At 36.6% G+C, this 22,439-nt stretch overlaps 1 protein-coding gene across 6 annotated transcripts in view; it reads left to right on the top strand.

Annotated features, from left to right (window-relative positions):
* FRY (FRY microtubule binding protein) overlaps nucleotides 1-22,439 on the top strand; it is a 217,443-nt gene that overhangs the window by 116,466 nt on the left and 78,538 nt on the right. For all 6 annotated transcript variants that reach the window (XM_040583936.1, XM_040583935.1, XM_040583933.1 and 3 more), the window contains exons 12-26: nucleotides 376-479; nucleotides 961-1,069; nucleotides 2,004-2,090; nucleotides 3,816-3,987; nucleotides 5,641-5,773; nucleotides 10,173-10,280; nucleotides 12,563-12,818; nucleotides 13,914-14,096; nucleotides 14,981-15,067; nucleotides 16,812-17,071; nucleotides 17,393-17,582; nucleotides 18,318-18,442; nucleotides 18,609-18,666; nucleotides 21,955-22,046; nucleotides 22,260-22,432. In XM_040583936.1, coding sequence (XP_040439870.1) covers nucleotides 376-479; nucleotides 961-1,069; nucleotides 2,004-2,090; nucleotides 3,816-3,987; nucleotides 5,641-5,773; nucleotides 10,173-10,280; nucleotides 12,563-12,818; nucleotides 13,914-14,096; nucleotides 14,981-15,067; nucleotides 16,812-17,071; nucleotides 17,393-17,582; nucleotides 18,318-18,442; nucleotides 18,609-18,666; nucleotides 21,955-22,046; nucleotides 22,260-22,432 — 2,137 coding nt within the window. The remainder of the gene's footprint in view (nucleotides 1-375; nucleotides 480-960; nucleotides 1,070-2,003; nucleotides 2,091-3,815; nucleotides 3,988-5,640; nucleotides 5,774-10,172; nucleotides 10,281-12,562; nucleotides 12,819-13,913; nucleotides 14,097-14,980; nucleotides 15,068-16,811; nucleotides 17,072-17,392; nucleotides 17,583-18,317; nucleotides 18,443-18,608; nucleotides 18,667-21,954; nucleotides 22,047-22,259; nucleotides 22,433-22,439) is intronic.

Here is a 22,439-nt window from a genome sequence, read left to right as displayed (position 1 = left end):
TCATACCAGCTCTCCACCATAGGGTGACAGCTTTTGAATTGACAAACTCGCCTGAAGATGAGGTTTTCTTTTCAGAGTCAAATTGAGGTGGTTTTCAAATAGAGATTTTAGATTATAACATGTATCTAATTTAACTAACTTGATACTTGGGGTTTTCAACAATTTTAAGTAATACCAGGAGAGGTAGGTCAGAGGCATCACCAGCATTCTGCAACTACAGGAATGGGATACCGGGCAGATGTGAGGCTGTATCTTTTTGTAGTGTCATTATGAAAACTCTGAATCTTGACATCCATTAAGTGCAGAACTTCCTTTTCAATTTGTGCCTGAAGTTTATTCTTATATATTCTTATATATTGTTGTATATTTCTCTAGAATAAGGACCCAAAAATGGCTCGAGTTGCACTGGAATCTCTGTACAGACTACTGTGGGTTTACATGATCAGAATTAAATGTGAAAGCAACACAGCTACCCAGAGGTAATACTTGTATTTGTAACAATAAGCCTTGTAGAGAGGATGTTGCCAGTAAAGAAGTTTTATAGTTCTCCTGAATTCCTATGAATTGAACCTGTTCCTGTTGTGAAATAAAAAACTCAACTGTACACAACAGAATATTCCCTTTGTGGCACTGTTAGTTATTCTCCCACCTGTTAAAGTTACTGTATAAAGTGTTTCTGCTTTTGGAAGAACTAAAAATCACTCCTTGCCTGGTTGAAGTTCGAAGTATTTTTGAAGTGACACGTCGTTGACTGGTTTATTGTTACTTCTAATATAGCAGTGAAATAAGATAATTACATGGTAGCAAAGGATCAGAGCAAGATATCTCATTACATTTTCATTTCAAAGGAAATGCATTCTAGCCTTTCTAAATGGAGTAGGATTTCCGACTTAGGTTTCATGGTAAGTGAAGGTCTGCAAGGTTCGGAAATGTCTAATGCATTTTTTCCTTCATTTACAGTCGACTTATTACTATTGTCACAACACTTTTCCCAAAAGGGTCCCGTGGTGTTGTGCCAAGAGATATGCCTCTAAACATCTTTGTGAAGATAATACAGTTTATTGCACAGGTATGGGAGAACCATGCATATATCTTTCCAATTAATGTATAACTTGTTTTCCCAATAACAAATTAACAAATAAGTAAACTTCTATTGTTTGAATTTTTTTGCAACCCCACTGTCAGTATCTTTCATCTAGACAATGACAGAATTATAGATTGAGCTGGGGCAGGCTTCTTTCGAACAATAGGTTTTGATTAACTTCATTCCACTGAAAATGCATAAAAATGTTTTCACTTCAGCTCAAAGGTATTTTTTTGACAGTTTTTGGAGTTGCTAGCAAGTCAGAAAATGCATTTGTTGGCAGGCTCTGACTGTCAGTAAAGTTCAAAATAGTAAGCCATATTTTTTCCTGATACTGAATCATTCCTGCTATAATACAAGGAGTTGCACTGCTTTTAAAGCAGTAAGTCAGAGGAAAACCAAGTTCAGCATGTAGTGGACACATTTTGTTCTCATCAGTTCAAATGAGAATTGCTATAATAAACTAACCTTCAGTGCTGGAAGTTTCATCTCTTTTATTACTTAAACTCAGAAAACATTCCCATTGAGCAAGGCACTGAAGCACATACTTAAAGTCTCTGAATAGGAATGAATTAAACAGATGCTGAAAATCTTCCCTGAGCTGTGCCATCTGTGAACAAGTTTCTTTTATGTAAAATACTATGTTAGTACCATAATTACCAGAGTTTAAATGAAATAATTGAAAGCTTTATTTCCAAAATGGATCATTTTCTATTTAAATGCTATAAATCTTTGAATTTGTCAACATACAGCAGTGTTGAACGCTTACATCTGATAATATGTTCTGCATACTTCTGAAGATCTGTTTTTCCATCCTTTTAAATAAAACCTGATTAAACTGGTTTTCAACATTCTGTTGCCTTAAAGAAAATAAGTAGCAGAGAGCAGCTTAATAATTTTAATATTTTTACTATTTCAGGAACGTTTGGATTTTGCAATGAAAGAAATTATCTTTGATTTCCTTTGCGTTGGAAAACCAGCAAAGGCTTTCAGTCTCAACCCTGAGGTATGATGTGCATCTCCATTTTTTTGAGTTAATATATGTGGTCTTGTGCTACATTCTAAGCATGCTTTCACCTTTGTCCAGTTTTCAGGCCAAACCTTGAACTTGATTTATTGGTAAAATACATCTGTGGACTTTGATCTGTGAAACATCACATTGTTTATGCATAGCTCATGTTTCCTGACTGAAGATTATCAAACGTGAAGTTGTGCAGATGTATAAACAAAAATAAAAAGATAAATAATACTGTTGGTCACAGTATTCCCTTATCCCTCTGCTGTTGTTATATGGAATGCTTTAAACTATTTTAATGTAAAAATAAATTTTCTGTAACAGTTTCAGTGTTTTTCAAAACAATTTTACTGAAAAAGAGTACATGATGCAAGAAGAATTGAAGATAACAAAGAAGAAAAAACTCTAATAGAAGTTTTACCACTCTGACTGGTAAATCTTCACTAGCATTAATGTCGTGAGTCAGCTTCCTAGTACTTTCCCTAGAGAAAAACATAGGAATCAGAAAAAAAATATTAAAAACAACTAGTAAAATAATGAAAAATTATCTTGGAAATATTTGCTTATAATTTCGAAAACATTTTCATTTGAAAATAAGAATAAACACATGAAAAATAAACATTTGTAATCATCTTATAAAATATGTCCATATTAATCTTGCAGTATTAAACAGTCATATCTATTCACTAAGTTGTTTAAAATAGAATTATTTACCTTACAAAAATTATGTTTGATACAAAAAAAAAATTTGGAAAAGTAGATTAAACTTTTTGCTGTCAAAAGCAGCAGAAGTGAAAGGCAAGCTTTACTTTGAGCACAGCTTTCATCTTTCTTCAGCAAAGAAAAACAAAACAGCGTTCATGAGCAGGCAGTCCCCACCACGCTCTGGGTCAGTCACCTGCAGGATTGACAGAGGAGGGTTCTGCTAAGGACATTTGTGTATTAGCATTGCATGAAGCTGAGCTCATAGGGAATAAACATAGTCCTTGGCTTCTTGATGAATCAACATCTGAATTATTACTGGGTCTCAACAGCAATGGAAGTCTGAAAACAATGAAATAGGGCTACTCTTTGATGTACATAGACTTTAGCATTCTAAAGAAAATACCCATAATCTATGTATACGTATAATGCAGCTGTGGGAAACTGTCAGTGGGACAGCCTCTGACGTTTTGGAATACATTCCTTGGAAGTAGAAAACATTCTGGTCTTCTAATTGTTACATTGCAAAGCCTGCAAGTTTTCCTCTGGTGAATTCCCAGAAGGCATTCAGGTCACTTAGCCTCATCTTCCTGATATTTTCACATTGCAGTTTCAGTGCTGAGCACCATTCCAGACTTTCACTCAGTGTGGTAACCCTGGGGCCTTTTGAGACAGTTACTGAACTTTTTTCATAATGGACAACGTAGGACAATGTGGTTAACTGAAGGTCCAGTTAAGAGGCATTACTAAACTCCAGGTCATATCCATGTTTTATCCTGAAGATAAAAAGATAATGTATAAATGGAAATACTTAGAAATAAAGTTTTGAGAGGGGAGAGCACTATTTATTTCATAGGCATTTTTTGTAAAATGTGTCAGACTAGTCAGTTAATGTAGCGAAGATACAGAAAAAAACGCTGGCAAGTACATACTTAAAATTTCAGAGTGATTAAAGAATATTAGTAGAACATGATTATGTGATTATGATACTCATTCATCTTCTGAACTTTACAGAGAATGAATATTGGTCTGAGAGCTTTCTTGGTAATTGCTGATAGCTTGCAGCAGAAAGATGGTGAACCTCCAATGCCAGTGACTGGAGCTGTCCTTCCCTCTGGAAACACTCTCAGAGTGAAGAAGACATATTTGAGCAAAACTCTTACAGAGGAGGAAGCTAAAATGATAGGTCAGTAAGAGAATGGGCAATATAGAAACTTGGATGAGAACGAATGTGAAAAAGTCTTCAGCACCTGAGCAGAATAATTTACTATTGTTAAGTATTCAATTGATTTCTTTAAACATCTGTTTTATTGTGCATTCTAATGGAATGTATGGTTTAGTTTGACAAATGCAGCTTTTTAAAATTATTTCAGGAAGAGTCCTCAGTCATGCTCTACAAGTGGTAGCAACCCTATGTTCTGGGGTGGGGGTTAATTACAGTTAGTTAAGAATTAGCTTCTTTCAGTGCTGAGTAGCTGTGTTTATTCGTGGCTAGTCATCTTATTAAAAACAGTGCTTGTGCAAAGATTCCTTTGATATCCTCATTTTAATTGCAGTATCTCACACTAAGTGAAACTTTCACAATGGCAGGCACTTTTAAATATACAATAAAGCTGAAGTCCCTGACTTAAAAGCACCATTACCTTGGGCTTCAGATCAATGACTACACTGATCTTTGTAGTCAGTGTAGAGGGAGAATCCTGTGGGGTAGAAGAGCTTCTGTGTCAGGCCCTGAAGTTCTTGCTGGCAAAACAGAAAGGCTGGGTACTCATCTTAGCATTTCTTTAAGTCCCGAAAGTTACATCAATTAAACAAAGTCTACCTGTTTCTACACCAGTATCAGACCTGTGTTGTACTGTTGCTAGATCATAGCAGTAATATCAAGAAAACAAGCAGTGTAAGACCCACTGCTGTTGAAATATACAACATAGTATTTAGAGTACTATCACTAATTCAGTTCATTTTGGTTACTTGTCATGCATTTGATAATAAATGTTTGCACTATTGAATTCTTGTAATCTATTAGCAATTTCTTCACTATTTTATGATACAATATTCTGGTTTCTATATATAACATGTACGATTAAGCTAGGTAATTCCTATATTTTCTTTTGCCTTCTACTCTGCCATTGAAATGTTGATCATAGCATATATGAAAACTGATGTCATTTTGAAATTCTAAGTTTACATTCTCTTTGTCAAATAGGAAAAGAAATGAATAGATAATAGGTGATTAAAAATACATTGTTCAATGTTAATATATAAGACTTCATTAAGAAAATTAAATTTTTAGTCTTCAATGAATATAGAAAAAAGTTAATTCAAGTTGTATTTTTAAAGTATTCCGTGTTCATCAGCTGCTGTAAAGCTGCATGTCTAATATTGTTTTTCACTGAAAGTGTCATGCCATTAATTTCCATACCAACAAAGTTTTAGGACAGCTCATTCATATTCCTTTTGTTTCTTTGCCTGTAGTTTTTACTTGCTGCTGGTTCAGAGCTTTTACTTCTGTCATGAAAAGTCACAAAATACGTTGTATAACTTGACAAACTGTGTGACTTCATTTGACTATGTAGGGACATAGTTTGACTTACATTTTTTTCTCCAGGAAAAATACGTATCTATCACTTGGGCTGTTTTTACACACACTAGCATTCTTTTTGGAAAGGGCAGCATATTTTGTCTCTGAATCAGGATATCATTACTAGTGGAACATGCTATCTCATGAGGGAAACATTTTTCTTAATTCATGCAACACAGCATGATTGAACAGCTTTCTTTTTCATAATACATATATCTATAAATGTCCCAAATTATACAAAAGTGCATATTATTGCAGGTATGTCATTATACTATTCTCAAGTAAGAAAAGCCGTCGACAACATCCTCAGACACCTTGACAAGGAAGTGGGTCGCTGCATGATGCTAACCAACATACAGATGCTTAACAAAGAACCAGAAGACATGATAACGTGAGTGCTAAAGACCGGTAATTCCCATAAAATATTGAGATATCATTTCAGAACTTTTCCTCTATTTCTGTCTGTCATGAGTCATCAGAGAAACAGCAAGAAACAGGAACACTTAGCTTAGTATATACTTTGAAAAACTGTTTATGACAAGTTGATTGAACTTCTTTGTATATTGCAGTGTTTGGAATTAAACTGATGCTCTTGATGTGTCCAAAATCACATGTGAATCCTATGAATGTTTCGATGGTAGAAGTTGAAAGCCCAAAGTAGGAAATCTGTCAGGTTATGCTCAAAACATGTTTCAGGGTATATTTGCATCACTGAACTTCAAAATTAATGCAAAAAAATCTGTAAATCCCTATTAATAATAATCTTTCAAACTTCCCATTATTATTCATGCCTGTAATCAAGATCAAATCTTAAGTGAAAACCTAAGTCATTTTGTGATAAGAGTCTTGGATTTAAGCAGTGCCCCATTGGAACAGAATCAAACCAATGTGTCTCAAGCAGTGTCAAACAGCAGCATTTTACACTCTCACCCAAAATTATTAATGAGGGAAGTTTCCTGAAGAGAGTCCTAGTGAGGTGGACATCTAGTAGAGACATCATTTGACACATGCAAAGCACGGAGTGTGGAGATCCCAACTGTAAAGAGACCTTGTATGTCTCTCCCGTTAGAGAGGTAGACATGGTACTTATGCTAGAAAATAAACAACCCTTGGAAAAAAGTTCAAGTTGTAATGAAAAGGATGTTGGTCTCTTCAAGATTGTTTTTAATATACTGTCAAAAAAAAAAAAAAAAAACCAAAAACCAACTTGCTAAAAATACCATGCGTGGTAGATAGACTGCAATGACTGGCCAAATTGAACTACCTTTTGAACTACCTTATACAGCTGATACAGTCTTTATGTTTTAATGTCATTCCTCTGCCCTTCTTTGTTGCTGTGGCTGTGTAGATGAGATTGTAAGCTCTTTGAGTCTTTAGCATTCTCTTATTTTATTTATATTAAATGCTAACATTACTATCTGATAATATTTGATATTTTTTTACAGTACTACCCAGTACACTGCTCAGTACTCCCAGCCAGTTTTCGTAACTATTTTGGCTATCCAGGCTTTTGTGAGAGGGAAAGTGAGCTTTGAAACTCACATTTTATTCCCAAAAGATAATTGCATAGTAAAACCTTGAGTGCTTAGATAAGTAGTGTACTCAACCTTGGCAATAAATGTCCTTTCTATGGTTTCTCAGCATCACCAAAGTGTTGTTTATTTTTAGAGTCAGTTAACAAATAGATTTAAAAGAATTTTTAATTTCAGGAAGTCTTACGGTTTGGTAAAAAACTTGTCAGAGACATAAAGATTTTAAGGTGGAAGATCTAGACATGTAAGTTACTGTATTTTTGTGTTGTACTTTGTCTCCAGACAAGCTGTAAGTTGATATATACACTTGAAGGGAAAAGCACATTAGAACACATTGTTACCTCTTCCAAGGAATAAAATTATCTGGGGTGCTTAATTATGAGTTGATCTTTTAAAATCATGTGAACTCATGAAAAACATCATTAGCTGTTACTATCAGCATTTGAAATGGTCCTATTAAAAGCTGCATTGTGCATGATAACTGGAAAAGCCATCATATTATTTTTATGTAATTGCTTACCATTTTATTCACAGAACTTCATGCATCACTGGACTTATGTATTTGTTTTGAGTTTTTGTGGACTTTAATACATAGATACCACACTACATTTATCTGTATGTTAAAGTTATGGCTTTTTCATATTTACATATAGATAATGTTATTGTATAAACTGAATATCATAATGATATTTTTAATAACAAAATAAGAATCAGAGGGAAGTAGCTAGTTAATGAGCAGTTACAACATTTTAAAGTGTACAGATTCTGGAATTTGCTTTGGTAGTGTTAGACATGCTTCTATATTTAATGACTGATCCTTTAAGCATTTATTGTTGAAGTAATAAATGTCACTCTGGAGAGTCTTACTAAAATCCTAGCTAAGGAGCATCCTTTGCATCCTCCACTGAGATATGAATTTCAGTACTGCTTATAATTACTTTCCAGCATCTAATCAGAATAGGGCATCCATTCTTCAAGCATACAAACGTGCTCTTGCAAGCACTTCAGAAATTTTTCCTGACAATACCAGCTAAAATCTGATAGTGCTGGTATGGAAACATAAGCTTCCAGGTGAGGACAGCTGTCAGTGTGTTCATCCAGAGCTCATCCTGTTGGATACGGAATCAGCCAGAGATGACTGCAAATTCTGCAAGGCCCCCTTTGCCAGACACTTTGCATGCTGTGTCTGGTATCTCAGATAAATTGGGAACTTGAACCTCAGATTTGAATCTTGTCCTGCAAGTCTTCTGAGCAGCTGATAAGCCACAGAACACCCACAGATTTTATATTTATAAATAATTACTTATTTGACTTCAGAAGAGTTTCCTCTCGGACTATTATTTTACATGCATCCATTTTAAATGCACAAACTTCACCCTCACTGGGGAAACTGCAAAGTTCACTTTCTATTTCAAGTCAGCAAGGAAGATTCATTGGCTTGCCTGCAGATAAAGTTACTAATGGCATTTTACTGTTTACAACTACAAAAATGTAGTATTTTGCACTGGTTATTAAGCCAACTAGGGTTTGCATTAGCAATAATAGTTCAAAGGGATTTGTTTATAATCAAATTATCAGATGAGATGTTGTATTTTACTCTTTTTCAAGTCAGCTACTGACACCTTTTTTCAAGTTCTGTTAGAATAGAGATACACTAAGAGAGATAATTCGCTATGGAAATACTTCCCCCTCATTGTACAAATTAAGTCAGCAGATTAAAATCAAATCATCTTTTTATTAATGTAATATATATCCAAGCTGGTAAATATATAAGATGTTAAGAGAAGGAATGGTATTCACTACAAAACTGTCTTTAATCTTTGAATTAAATAAGCCTGATGTGAGTTTATGCCTTTCTGTACCCGTTATTTCAGTGAATGCTCAGTGTTACTCTATAGATCTTATTTTAGACTCGTGAGGCGATACTGCATTCAGACTTTCTCTGTGACTGAACACCAAAGTAAGGTATCCAAACGCAATGTCCTCCGTTGGGTGGAGAGGCAGAGTAGTGCAGTAAGCAGGGCGCTGGACTGGGGTTCAGGAAAACTACGTTCATTTTCTGTTTTGTCACTGAATTTCACTGTGGCATTAAGTAGCTTACAATGCTTCTCGGTGTGTCTCTTCCCCATCCCCTTCTTTTCTAGTTCAATCAGAAGCATATTAAAGCAGGAACAGTCTTTTTCTGCATGTTTATAGTAGGGTCCCTAAAATAGGACCATGCTCTTTTGGTCCCTCCAAAGCATATTACAGGCTAATAATTAATAATACTGTGGGAAAGAGTATACACTTTGGAATGCTGTTATGCTTTGGTTATTTCTTCTATACTCAATCATCAAATAATAGATCATTTAGTTAAAAATGAGCAAATAACCCCCCCACACATTGTGAGGTCTGTCTGAAGGACTTCTTTAATCTGTATTTGTACAAAAGGTACTGGAAAAAAATCAGAAAACAATTGAAACTGTTGTGAAAATAATCAGCAGCTGAAACTTGGACTACTTTTAGAAGATTTAAGGACTCGCAACGTAGTTTTTGGTTCATGCTGAACATTAGACTCAACTATGTTCTCAGGCTGTTAGGAAGCACCTGAGCCATTCCACAGATTAGAGCAGCCTTGGGGCTACTAAAACATGTTTTAGCTGAACATGGTTGCTAAAGTGCTGCTATCTCAGGCAGATCAACAGAAGCTTTTTGGCCATAACTACCTCTAAATTATTCTTTTTGAGTGTGAGAATGTGTGGTGTCTGATTTCCACACATCTGTGCCCTATTGAGGGCAACTGTCTGGATTTTCAGTCTTGTTATTTGGGCTTCTTATATATCCACTATTTGCTTTATACAACTGATGAAATATAGCTGCACTGTGATAGGGAATACCCCAACTTTTTCCTCATTGCTTCATTTGAAGCTTGCATCACATTAATGCTGATCTTGATGGAAGAATCCTCCTACATTTTAACTCCATCTTGATGTATCTGAAGCTCCTCTCAGAAAGAGACAAATGAATCAGTAATAATTGATTTTTCAGTACTGTATAGATACAATGCATGAAAAATGTCAAAATCAAAACCATTTATTCAATGGAAACTTTTATTCATGCTTTCTTTTTATTTCATTTATAGTGTCTAGCTTTCTGTCCTGATGTTCTCAGTAGACCTCTGGTACTCCGTTACGTCCAGCCCTTCTCTGAAGAACTGTAGGTGGATCATTTAACAGTTACTTGTTAAGCTTAGTCAAAATTCTATTTTTAATTTTTCAGTGGTGAAAGAAAACCAAAAATTGATCTGTTCAGAACATGCGTTGCTGCTATTCCTCGATTGCTTCCTGATGGAATGTCAAAACTTGAGTTGATCGACTTGCTGGCCAGGTAAGCTGTTCAAGAACAGAACAGAAAACTGAGTCACAGAATGTGTAACTGTTTCTTGGACAAAACCGTGTGCTTATAAAAAGCTATCTGCTATTAATGGAGAAGACCTAGAAGTCCTAGCATCCAAAAAAATACAGCTTCAGAGAAGAAAGTAATAAACTGCTTAAGGAATTAATACCTGGCCTAATCTTAATGTAAGTCTCCAGGCTACCCCAGTACCAGAGCTGCTTCTACATTCTTGATACTATCCCATATTTATTTGGGTTCAGATTGACTATTCCCAGTTATGAAGAAGTAGTCTCAGGAGGTGTGTCTTTGCTGTTGTAGAGAACGCTACTGTGTCTTTTCTGGGTCAAAGACTAAAACCAATACAAGGATAAAAAATGTTGAAGAGTTGAGGTTTCTGTTCCTCCCTGTTCTTTAAAAAAAAAATTGATAAACTGTTCTGCCAGGGATTTGTGTGGGGCTGTGTTTTTGGGATGGAAAGCTGTTAAATATTTTCTTCTCACTAAAGATAAAATAATGTCTTTGGGTTAATGGGTTCTTTTATTCACGGTTTGGTTTGAATTTTTCATCCTCACAACAGATGTGTCTTTTGGCAGTTTCCAGGAGTCTAACTCAGCAGCTAGACTTTCTTCCAGGACAGCTGTACTCAAATTATAAGCCATAAAGCAGATGTCAAGTATATACTGTACCTTTTGCCCTTTCACTGCCCAGTGAAACCATTCATTACAAATTCCCAAGTAGGTCTTAAATTTAATTGACTCAAGTGCAAACAAGCAAACTAACACTGACTTAATGTTACTCCTCAAGCTACCTGTCATATAGTGGTAATACATAGATGCATTCCTATGCTCAGTTTTAATTTCATCTCATTTAATAATGCCTTATGCAGTAACTTGGACTTAGAGATGTATGTGTTTTGTATCCTTTTTTCCATTATTACTTTTTAGTCATTGTGGAAGTCATTTCATGGATGACTTAATCATAGTCTTAGGGGTTTTGCTTGTTTTTCTGGTTTTGGGATTCCAAAGAGGAGACAGAAATAGTCCTTTCTTAGCACAACAAAACTGTGTTTCCAAATTTATATATAAAGTCACGTGGTTATTGAAGTGTAACAATTATTTTTGGGATCATATTCACCGGGGTGAAGTTTCATGGCAGTTGCTTTCCTTTGACTTAAATCAAATGTTCCCTGCCTCACAGTTAGGCAGCTATAATGAACTGAATGTGTTACGAACCACATCTCATCATACACTTCCAACTGAATGGAATTTGCTTCCACTCCATTTGGCTGTTTTGGTTTTTTTTCTCCTTGCTCCCTGTCCATTTCTTTATAGTGCATCCTGTTTTCAACTGTGTAGATTAAATGTAGATAAAATACTTCGAAAATGAGTTCTAACACACTACAGAAAATTACAGTCTCATGGGTAATTAAAATAAAATACATCATAAAGGCAATAAACCAGAAATTGCAGAACACACTGATCTGAGTATTCTGCCAAGCTACCAACAGAGGTTTGATGCTTTTTGTTTAAAAAAAATGTATAAAGGATTTCTATGTTGGAAAGAGCTTCAACATGATGCAAATACAGAAGAAATAAAATTTGAAAATGGGATCTAAAATTGCACCATCATTCAGAAGGACTTTGGGGATGTCCGATGTGTTTTAAAAGTATAGAAATCCTGAGGTTGTTTTCCCCATAATCCTAAGTTGTTTAAAACATAAAGCAGTTTTTTTTAATTCAAGTGCATCTTTTTATTTCTTTTGAAGATTTGCTTTCAATAATTATAATTAGGTTCTTGGCTAAAGATCCATTTTAACTGTTAGGCAGCTGAGGTGTTGTGATACTTTTAGCTTTGTATTGAAAGTAAACAGATAAATATATAAATTATGAAATTATGTCTTAACTTGTAAGCCTTTTTTATCATAACTAAATAGAAGTTGTTTTATAAGTGAGTAAATCAAAAGTATACTTGGTTCAGGGAGAGGGCAAAGTTGCCAAATTATGTGCTTTAAGATACTACTTTTTAGGAGTGCAACAAAGACTTCTTCTGGATCCAGGAATATGTTCAGGCACTATTGTAGCAAGAATTACAGTGTAAAACCAGGTTAAGGATGTTAACAGTGGTCAGTAACAATGAAATCATGGTGGTATCATTGAAATTTATGTTGTCATTGGGAGTTTTCTGTCAGTGTTAAGTTCCCAACAAACATATGCTCCTTACCCCAATAAACATTCCTTAGATTTGTATTACCTGACATTTACTTTTACTCACAGGCTGTCTATCCATATGGATGATGAACTTCGACACATTGCACAGAATTCTCTTCAGGGTCTACTTGTTGACTTTGTTGACTGGCGGGAGGATGTACTCTTTGGTTTTACTAATTTTCTGCTGCGTGAAGTGAATGATATGCATCATACCCTTCTTGATACTTCACTGAAGTTGCTGCTGCAGTTGCTTACACAGTGGAAGCTTGTAATACACACTCCAGGAAAAGCTTCTGAACAGGCAAAAACCAGATCTGCAGAGGTATGAAATCAAGAGATCTGTGTTCTAACATTTATAGTAATTGAAGGCAGAAATTAAATTCCTTGGTATTGCTGTGGTTTATGTGTTTTGTGCTTACTCACCTGAGAAGAATTCACTATGTAAGATTTTTTAAGGTAATTAGTTCAGGTGTCTTTTGAGGACAGCTATGTCCTTGTGTAATACAGCAGATGTTATTGTTGAGCAACATAGGAGAATGCATGTCAAACTGAAATACGCACATCAACAAAAGCACATAAAGTGAAATATGTGTATGTAGATGTGGCAGCAGGACATTTTCCCAGGACTGAAACTGCTCGGTAATGCTAGTAGGAATGCTGAGAAGGGTGAAGTGAGTCTTCCCTTCCCATAGCCATTTCATTTGGTTGATTCAAAAACATCAAAGAACCCAACTGTTTCTACAGCCTGCAGTCTCCATGTGTTACAAACGTTCCTGGGAACTGAACAGCTTTGCTCCTGCTTGTCCCGCCTGCACTGCCCCACAGATATTTTCATTATGAGAGATGATTTTCAGGCTTCTTATCTCCTAACCCAGCCATATCAGAAATTTTTTCCTTTGGGCAATCACAATGTCTGCTTTGTATCACCTTTTATATAGGTAATAATAGTATTACAAAAAATATAGAAAAGATAAATCCTCACATACTTTTCAGTAAATATTTTTACACTTTACTGGTGGGGTCAGGCTCTAGAGGCCACCTACCTAAGGTGTTTCCTGCTATAGGGTCAAAGAAAGACCTGAGGACCTGCTATCGGGAGTCAAAAAAAGTGTAGTCTTCACAGTCTGACTTAGCCATTCATCCTTTTAGTGGAGGATGGAACAAAGCAAGTAGTTGAATTGCAGATTAGAGAGAGGGGTTTGGCCAAAAGACTTCGCTCATATATTGGTTTTGTGAAACAAGATAATGTAAAGCAACGAAACTTGGTTGGTTGAGGGAACACTGTCAGTCCTTCCTCAGCATTTACATGGCCTTTGCATTTTGTTTCTGTATATGTCCTAGTTAAATAGAATATTTTTTGGAAACCTGGTTTTCAGACACCATGACTCCATTTTTCCCCCTTTGCACTGTTCTACAGTTGATACCAAACGGATCCAGCCACCGGATACAGTCTGAAAGAAGCCCGTATTCTAATGTACTACATGCAGTTGAAGGATTTGCTCTGGTTCTGCTGTGTAGTTTCCAGGTTGCTACACGTAAACTAGCTGTTTTAATCCTCAGAGAGATCCGTGCTTTATTCCTGGCCCTTGGCCAGGCAGAGGTATGATTTTCCTTTTCTGGAACTTTGAATTAACATTTTCCACAGGTAAAGCTCAAAATTGCTGTTACAGTTGCTTTTAACTTAATTGCAACAGTGTAGCAGGTGCGCACTTAAGTTTATAGAAAAACATTTAATCTGAGCTTACCAATTCTATTTGCTTTAACACTGCAAACCTTTCTGTGTACTCAACAATGTAACATTAGCAGTGTGTGCCCTGGATTGAATTTAAAGGGAAACCTGTACAATGCGTTACTATTTTCTCTTGGCATGGTGTGACTGTAAAAGCCACTGTAAAACCTTTTTTTTACTGCATAAATCATTTCTGTATTGTCAGGATTATAAATTTGTATTGGAAATGAAATTCATTCCTGTAGCATACCATTTTGTAAAAAAACACAGCACAAGACACATTTAAGATTATTCACATAGATTTTCCTTGTAAAGACCTCTAAGTCTTTTTACGGATATAGAAATATGGAGAATCATGTTGTGTGTTGGCAGTCACAGCTCAGTGAACCAACTGAATGCCCAAGAACACAAATATGTGTGTTCATGGCAAAGGAATGCTTCAATAAACAGTAAGCTAATTTTTCAGTCTCTAGATACCAGCTATCCAAAATCATTTGGGATTTTCTGGTATATGCTTTTGTTTGGTAAGCAGTAAGCTGTAGCCACAAATTAACTTCACTTCAAACCACAGCCTGAGCTTGGTTCTGAGATTAATATAAAAAAGATAAAATGCACCCATTGTCACCAATAATTTTTTTTAGCCATTTTAGATTCCTGTCATAATTTTGAGTGGTTCTGTTTCATGTGCCAGAAAAATAAGAAGAGAAGTAATTTTCTCAGGAGAGCAGTTAACCTGTGTTCTCTGTGTTATGCAGGATGATGACAGGCCTATGATTGATGTCATGGATCAGTTGAGTTCTTCTATTCTTGAAAGTTTTATTCATGTGGCTGTTTCAGATTCAGTAAGTATTACTTTACTGTTACTGCTAGCGCATGGACATAACAAATATCAGACATGCAATACTAAACATAAAGCTGCTAGAAATCAAAGAAATCATACATCTTTAAGGCTCTAGCCATCTACCCAAGAGCTCCAAGGCTACACAATGTCCCAGACAATCTGTTCCATTAGAATAATCATACTATGGATATAGAAAATAGTACATCCAGCAAAAAAAAAATATAACAAAATTTATAATCAAAACTACATAGATTCTTGACCTGTGACCTGCATCCGAAACAACTGTTGAGGAAGTCAGCACCACCTAATGCTTGGGTGCTAGGAAGTCACTCACTGCTATCACCTGTTCCAAAAGGGAATAAGATTTAACTCCCTTGTGTGCCCAGAATTGGCTCTGTCTGCAAACCTAAGCCTAAGCTTTCAAGAAATTCACAGCTGGGATGAATCTTTGCTTTCACTCTCTTATGTGTCTGATGTGTCAAACTGCCATCAGAGGAAGCAGAGGTGTAGTAAGCATTTTGAACTAAAAGGTATCAGCAGACGAACTGATACGTAGGGCAACTTGTTTTGCACAGTCTCTTAGAGATTAGTGCCCTTGTCCAGAGAGCAGAAACTGTCAGTTTGGGGCACTTTTCAGCCTGGTTAAGTTTAAAGCAGCAGTTGGTCCTTGCCACATGTGTGCCATAGGAAGGGGACATCAAACTGATGATGAAGTTGGGCCACTTGTGCAGGTGCAAACAGGAACATTGAGGGATCAGAAACTGAACAAGAAAGAAACATTCTGACTCTGTAACCCAGGAATTGGGAAATTCAGCTGAAGTAACAGCACCGGGGTTTGGGTGTTGCAGTTTCTATAGGCAAAGGTTTGGTTTTTGTGCTTTAATTCTATGCATTTATAATAGAGCAAAGCAGATATGTTGCCTGTGTACCTCGTTTCTGACAAGCACAGTAAGGAGTGTTAATATAGTAATTACTTTTGCAACGGTGGATGCAGGATGCAGATAACTGTTACATCACATTTGAGGTCTGATAAGTGAATAAGGGTGCCAAAATAGATGTCTTAAAAGTTTTCATTTCACAAAAATGCTTTCTTAAGGCAAAATGCAGTAGAGAAGTTGTTTGTTGATAGGAGAACCCTACTTGCCACTGAAAGTAGTAGGATTTAAAGTGGATTAAAACTGCTTAAGTTCTTGCTTCAAGCTTTTAATTCCCTACACCCATATTCAAATGCCCTGTTGAATTCTGAAGAATATTTAGTAAAGCATTGGTATTTATCATAATGTCATAGCATATAGAAGTCTTAATCACATGCTAAGGCTCTGTCCGGCTGTTCAGACAATGAACATAAGGGCAGCTTATACCTATTACTGTCTGCAGTGTCATACAAGGGACAGTGAATGGGTGCAGGCAGCAAGGAGAAAAGAAATTAACAATGAGACTGTATTGGTCAGCATGATCATTAGTTATCATAGAGTTTAAGGGCAATTTATTTTGCCTGTCACAGCAAATATGAGCTTTAAGGAAGAACCAGAGGGGAAATAATGAGGTAGCTCTTATGAGCATTTGTAAAAAGCTCCTCCTGAGTGAAAAGGCAATGCAATGGGAAGCATAAAAGCGTTGGTCTAAAAAATCCAACAAAAGTTGGCCGTTGAGCTTGAAAATAAAGACAAGTACTGAGGGGGAACAGGGAACACAGCAGGGAATAAGTGATAGTCACTCTGATTTTTTGTCTTTTCTCTCTGTAGACAACAATCCCATTAACACACAGCGTGGATTTACAGTGGCTGGTGGAGTGGAATGCTGTGCTAGTAAATAGCCATTATGATGTGAAAAGTCCTTCCCATGTCTGGATATTTGCACAGTCTGTTAAAGATCCGTGGGTTCTCTGCCTCTTCAGTTTTCTTAGGCAGGAGAATTTACCAAAACATTGTCCTACAGCTCTCAGCTATGCTTGGCCGTATGCTTTCACAAGGCTACAGCTGATAATGCCTCTTGTGGATCCAAAGTAAGTGGCGGTCTACATTTAACTTTCATTTCTAGGGGTTATGTGATTTTAATACAAGCTTTTTTTAGTCTCATGTTTCATTATCAGTCTGTAAGTCCTGCAGGGTGCTACCCAGACATTCAGTTTTGAGTTTCGTAACTGCAGCTTGTAAGGTGGAAAACTCTAGTTTTCTACCTTTTATTTTTCCCATGTATCGTGTCATGTCGAATTGCAGCTGGTGGATACGTAGCATGTTTTATTCCCTTCTACAGTATTGTGAAATAGTGGGTAATTAAGACTGGGAAATAATTTTAATAATTTTAATTTAATTTTGAATTCTAGTATTCCTGTTAATGCAAAGAAAACAAGTACAGCAAGCAGTGGAGACAACTATGTTACTTTGTGGAGAAACTATCTTATTCTCTGTTTTGGAGTAGCAAAGCCCAGTATTATGAGCCCAGGACACTTGCGTGCTTCAACACCAGAGATCATGGCAACCACTCCTGATGGAACAGTGAACTATGATAATAAGGTGATGCATCCTGATTCAAACAAATTATTAATTTAGGAGAGTTTTAAACTGCATTGGCATGCAAAATCACATCCTGATGAAAGTTAGAGGAATGTTTTGATATACACAAACTGCTTAAGGCACATGATTAACAATTAAAACAGCTGTATAATCTTTATTTACATGATTTCTTAATAAATATTTGGCAAAAGCCATGGCATTTTCAAATATTACTTTTTTTTCACATTCTGGGTGATGTATATTCAAAATATATAAGTTCTGGACATATGTGTTGAATTTAAATATAGTTATCATCCCCTTCCTTGCCTTGTAGAACACTCCACTTTGTAAATTTATGACATTATTAAGCAGTAAGGCAGATTTCTGAATAAACATTGTATATCTGTCAGACATGAAGGAATATTACATGAAGTACAGTTTCAAGTAGTAGCAACTTGAGAGGAGCAGAAGTTCCATTAATGGAACATCAGACTAAGTAGATTATAATAATCTGAATGGAAGCAAAGAGATTTCTCAGATACATTGATTTGTTAGGCCTTATTGAGACGATTTTGATATAGCCGACATCCAGTTGTACTGGGGTATTGATATCCATAATTGATATCCAAAATTATTTCAGCACATTTTGAAAATACAGATTGATTCTTGGACAATGTTTTTTGTAAAAAGAAATGTATTTACTTAATGTTGATATTTCTGACAATTAAATGTCAATAATTTCTTCATATATTTTAGGCTATTGGAACTCCATCTGTGGGAGTCTTACTGAAGCAGCTAGTGCCTTTGATGAGGCTTGAAAGTATAGAAATAACAGAATCACTTGTATTAGGATTTGGAAGAACAAATTCCCTTGTTTTCAGGTATTTTAAATCACTTACCTGTAATCCAAATGCATTATTTCTGTTGTAATTTAAATATTTTCATTTGCAATTTAGACATTTGGGGGTTAGGTACTGAATAAAATATTTATGCTTTTTGGAGAAGACTAGATTTTGTTTGCAAAGATTATTTTTTTTTTTAATTTAGGGAATTAGTAGAAGAACTTCACCCACTAATGAAAGAAGCCCTAGAAAGAAGACCAGAGGTTAGTTGCAGAAATTAAATGTACTAGTTTGTTTAAATTGGAAATTTTATTTATAAGTAGTAATTCTGTCTCTTTGAAATACAAAGGCATTCTTTTATACTAGGTAAGAAGTTAAGGTCTGTGTGCAACAAGAATTTTAGTAATTGTGTATAACACAAAATAATTCTATTAAAACCATGTTTAATTTAAATTCTATCAGTGATAAAAAATGTGCAATATAGAAATCCATTCTGAGAAAAATTTCCAGTCAAATATGGAACTCAGATATATTGGAAATCCACTTTCAATATCTGAAAAACTTAACTTGTAACACAGCTGGACTATAAGCATATTTTGCGGCAGTGTTCAGATGTGCTTTTTATTTGCAGCATAGTCAGGGTCATCTATTTCAGCTTCACCTGACTACATTTTTCCTTTCTCAATACAACAAATTCGTCAGTGGTTTTTTTTTCACCTTCCTTATAGTACTCTTTTTTGTTGTAATGGAAAGTATCCCAACAAAGGATTCTTCCCATCTTCCAAGGGAGGATGAACTTAGTTATGTGTCATTCTTGACAGATACTGTCTAAACTGTTCTTAAAAATCCCTGGTGATAGACTCTGTAGCCTCAGTAAGCAGTCTAGTCACAGGATGTGTCTATGCAGCTTAATAGGGAAGCCATGGGAAGAGCTTCAGTATCGGATGAGATTTGCCATTCTGCTCAGTTTTCCCTCCCTGGCTCATTTTTGACTGTTCCAGCTGGCTCCAAGACAGAAATCTGAGATGGCTCTGGAGGTAGCTTACTCCCAGGAGCAAGCCCCAGAAGGCACCAAGCCACCAGACACAGTCCTCCAAATACACCAGCTGCTTTTGCTCCTATACCTTCCCCTCATCCCCTACCTCCCTGTGTGCCGCAGCCTACAGGCGAAGTTGCAAAATCCCTGCTGTGGCTGCAGCACAGCCCTCAGGTTAGAGCATGCACTTTGTGATAAGGAAACACATGGTGATTATGCCTTGGGCCAGAGAAGCATTGCAGGAGTCCCATTAGGCAACACAGACATAGCCAGCCTTCTTGAGGTCTTCTGGAGCAGTGTGAATACGAGGCAGGCTGTGCTACTTGACCACAAGCAGTCCCTGTCTCTGTTTACCAGTGTAGACTCGGCCATTGTGTCCATGCAGCTCTGCTGAGAAATCTGCGCAGCTGTGTATAGAAAGCGATGTTGTTGCGTTAATACTGTCCTCTTCCCAGGCTACTTTGCCTGGTTTTCAAGCAATTTCAACTTGTGTGTTCACTACTCTGTCTTCCACAGCAATTTCAATAAAGTATAATCACGGTGACCTGGCATGCTGTCCTCATCTGCCAAGTCATGTAGTCTTTGGCGCAGAAGACACACCAAGAGTGGTGGTCAGGAGGAAGTAAATCATTAATAAGTGGACAGAGCTTATTAATCAGCTATGCCCGATATATAGAAATAAATAAAAATTAATTCACTTGGCGGGTGCTTCGTTCATGTTAGGTTTTATGTGGACAATTCTTAATAATGTGTCTGACAATCATTCTCTGCCATTTCCACTCTGTATGGCTTCACACCTCAATTCACTTGTGTGCATTCCATCCCTATGAAGTCAGTGATTTGAAGGTCACTTGTTTTGATACTGGACAGAAGTGGATTAATACTCATTAGTGCAGCCACTTGCCTCTGCATTTCTGCCTGTGCACCACTGAAGACAACTTAGACTTGAAAGGCCTTTTCTGGAGACATACATATCCAGTCTACCCCCAGGAAAGGAATCATGAGAATGCCGGGGTTTACAGTGTGCTGTAAGAGCAAATTCAGCACGTGGAAATGTCAGTAGAGCAATATGAGAACAAGAGTCTGCAATGTTAATTCCTGCATTGCTCCTGATGTGAAGAGCTGGGCCACCTTCCTGCAATCAGTGCCACCAGTAAGCCCGGGAGTGACTGTACGCGTCATGTAGCTGTAGGAAACGTGGCAGACCTCCATGACAGCAGGCAGGTATCCAACACGTCAGGAATAACATACTTGAACTGACATATGCTATGACTAGAAAGAATTACCAGCACGGCCAAGAACTGCAAGGATAAACCAAAATGGACATTACACAAGATCTGCCATGTGGGCACTGGCACTGGGCTTGCCAGATCGCCTCTGACTCTGTTGCAGGAGGCAGCTGTGCCTGTTAAATACTGTGTTACAATAAAACTGCTTTTTTCTCTGTGTGTGCTTCCTGGAACCTTTAAGGTGTAAAGGGAGAAAAACAGGGCTCTGAGTAGGACAAGTGAAATGTCATAATGATTTTAATAAAACCTTTGCTAGGATGCTGCAGACTGCCAGTTCTGGGTCAGAATACCAGGGAAAGTATCATTTTCTTCTCCCACACATCTGCTGCTGGCCATTGGCAGAGCCATTGTACTGGAAGAGATAGGCCTTTGATCTGATGCAGTATTGCCATTCTTACATTCTAAAGAGGAAAATCTGAGCTTTCTCTGAGCTTTTCTTGTTCTGGCAGCAAATTTCTTTGAGTGCAATAGCAGCTTTTTGTCCTTCTCACATTTTTTTTCTTAGTGGAGATGCAGGATACAAACAAGTCAGTTTAGCCCTTCCCTTCAGCAAAGAGCAGGCCTTGTTGCATTCACATCTTTCAAGGCAAGATAGAAGACAGAAAGGACAGCTTTCTGGAAGACAATGCAGTACGATGAACCAGCTAACAACAATGCAGTCTCCTGTTCTATGGGAAGAGTTTGTTGACTGTGTGTACAACACATCTAAGAGTGTATTAGAGAGGTGTCTGCTAGGAGCTTAGTTCAATATGGGTGATCATGTAGCTGCATCATTACCAAGTTCAGGAGTGGCTGATCACTAAAATATTTTCCTGGGTTCTGGATATCTCTTCTATGTTTACAGTTCTTCCAGTGTACAAGCTAGATGGTGTTAAGCTAACGTGAATGTCCCTGCTACCTGAAGATAGCAGGTTTTTGGTACAGGAACCTTGAGTATTAATTAAGTTTTATCCAGTATTTCATTATTTCATTTCCATACTTTCAGTGAGGACCTAGGTAGCTGCTAACAGTTTGTTTGCAATAGTTACAAAGACAAAAGTTTGATCATATTTAGTTCTGTGTTGATATATAAATGAAATATCCAAAAGCAGTTCAGTTCCTTCATGAAGAAAATGCTTGAACTGGAATTCTCAAATCTCAGTTACTGTACTGACATTTCTGCAGTTACTAGTTTTTAATGTATGTGCCTCTGCATATTAAAAAATGGGGTTTTTTTAAATTCCAAGAACAAAAAACGTCGAGAACGCCGAGATCTACTGAGACTGCAGTTACTGCGAATTTTTGAACTACTTGCCGATGCTGGTGTTATAAGTGACAGGTAGGACTATCACTCATCATAAATACTGATCTTCAAATGAAATAATTTTCAGTGTTTACAACACTTGAGTTTATGTGTTCTTTGAAGAAGTTATGTTCTTTGAGGAATTGCGTAATCTATCAGATATGGAGAGATTTTTATGCATTTCTTTAGAAAGCTGCAGTATAACTACACTGGTACTCTACATTAATGTACAACTTTCCTTTATGCTAGTACAAATGGAGCCTTAGAAAGAGATACGTTAGCCCTCGGAGCCTTGTTCTTAGAGTACGTTGATCTGACTCGCATGCTTCTGGAGGCTGAAAATGATAAAGAAGTTGAAATCCTTAAGGACATGAGAGCACATTTCAGTGCAATGATTGCCAATTTGATTCAGTGTGTTCCAGGTATGGT

This window comes from Falco naumanni, chromosome 2 (assembly GCF_017639655.2).
Source record: "Falco naumanni isolate bFalNau1 chromosome 2, bFalNau1.pat, whole genome shotgun sequence".
Taxonomy (NCBI): Eukaryota; Metazoa; Chordata; class Aves; order Falconiformes; family Falconidae; genus Falco; species Falco naumanni.
This window is presented reverse-complemented; position numbering and strand designations above follow the sequence as displayed.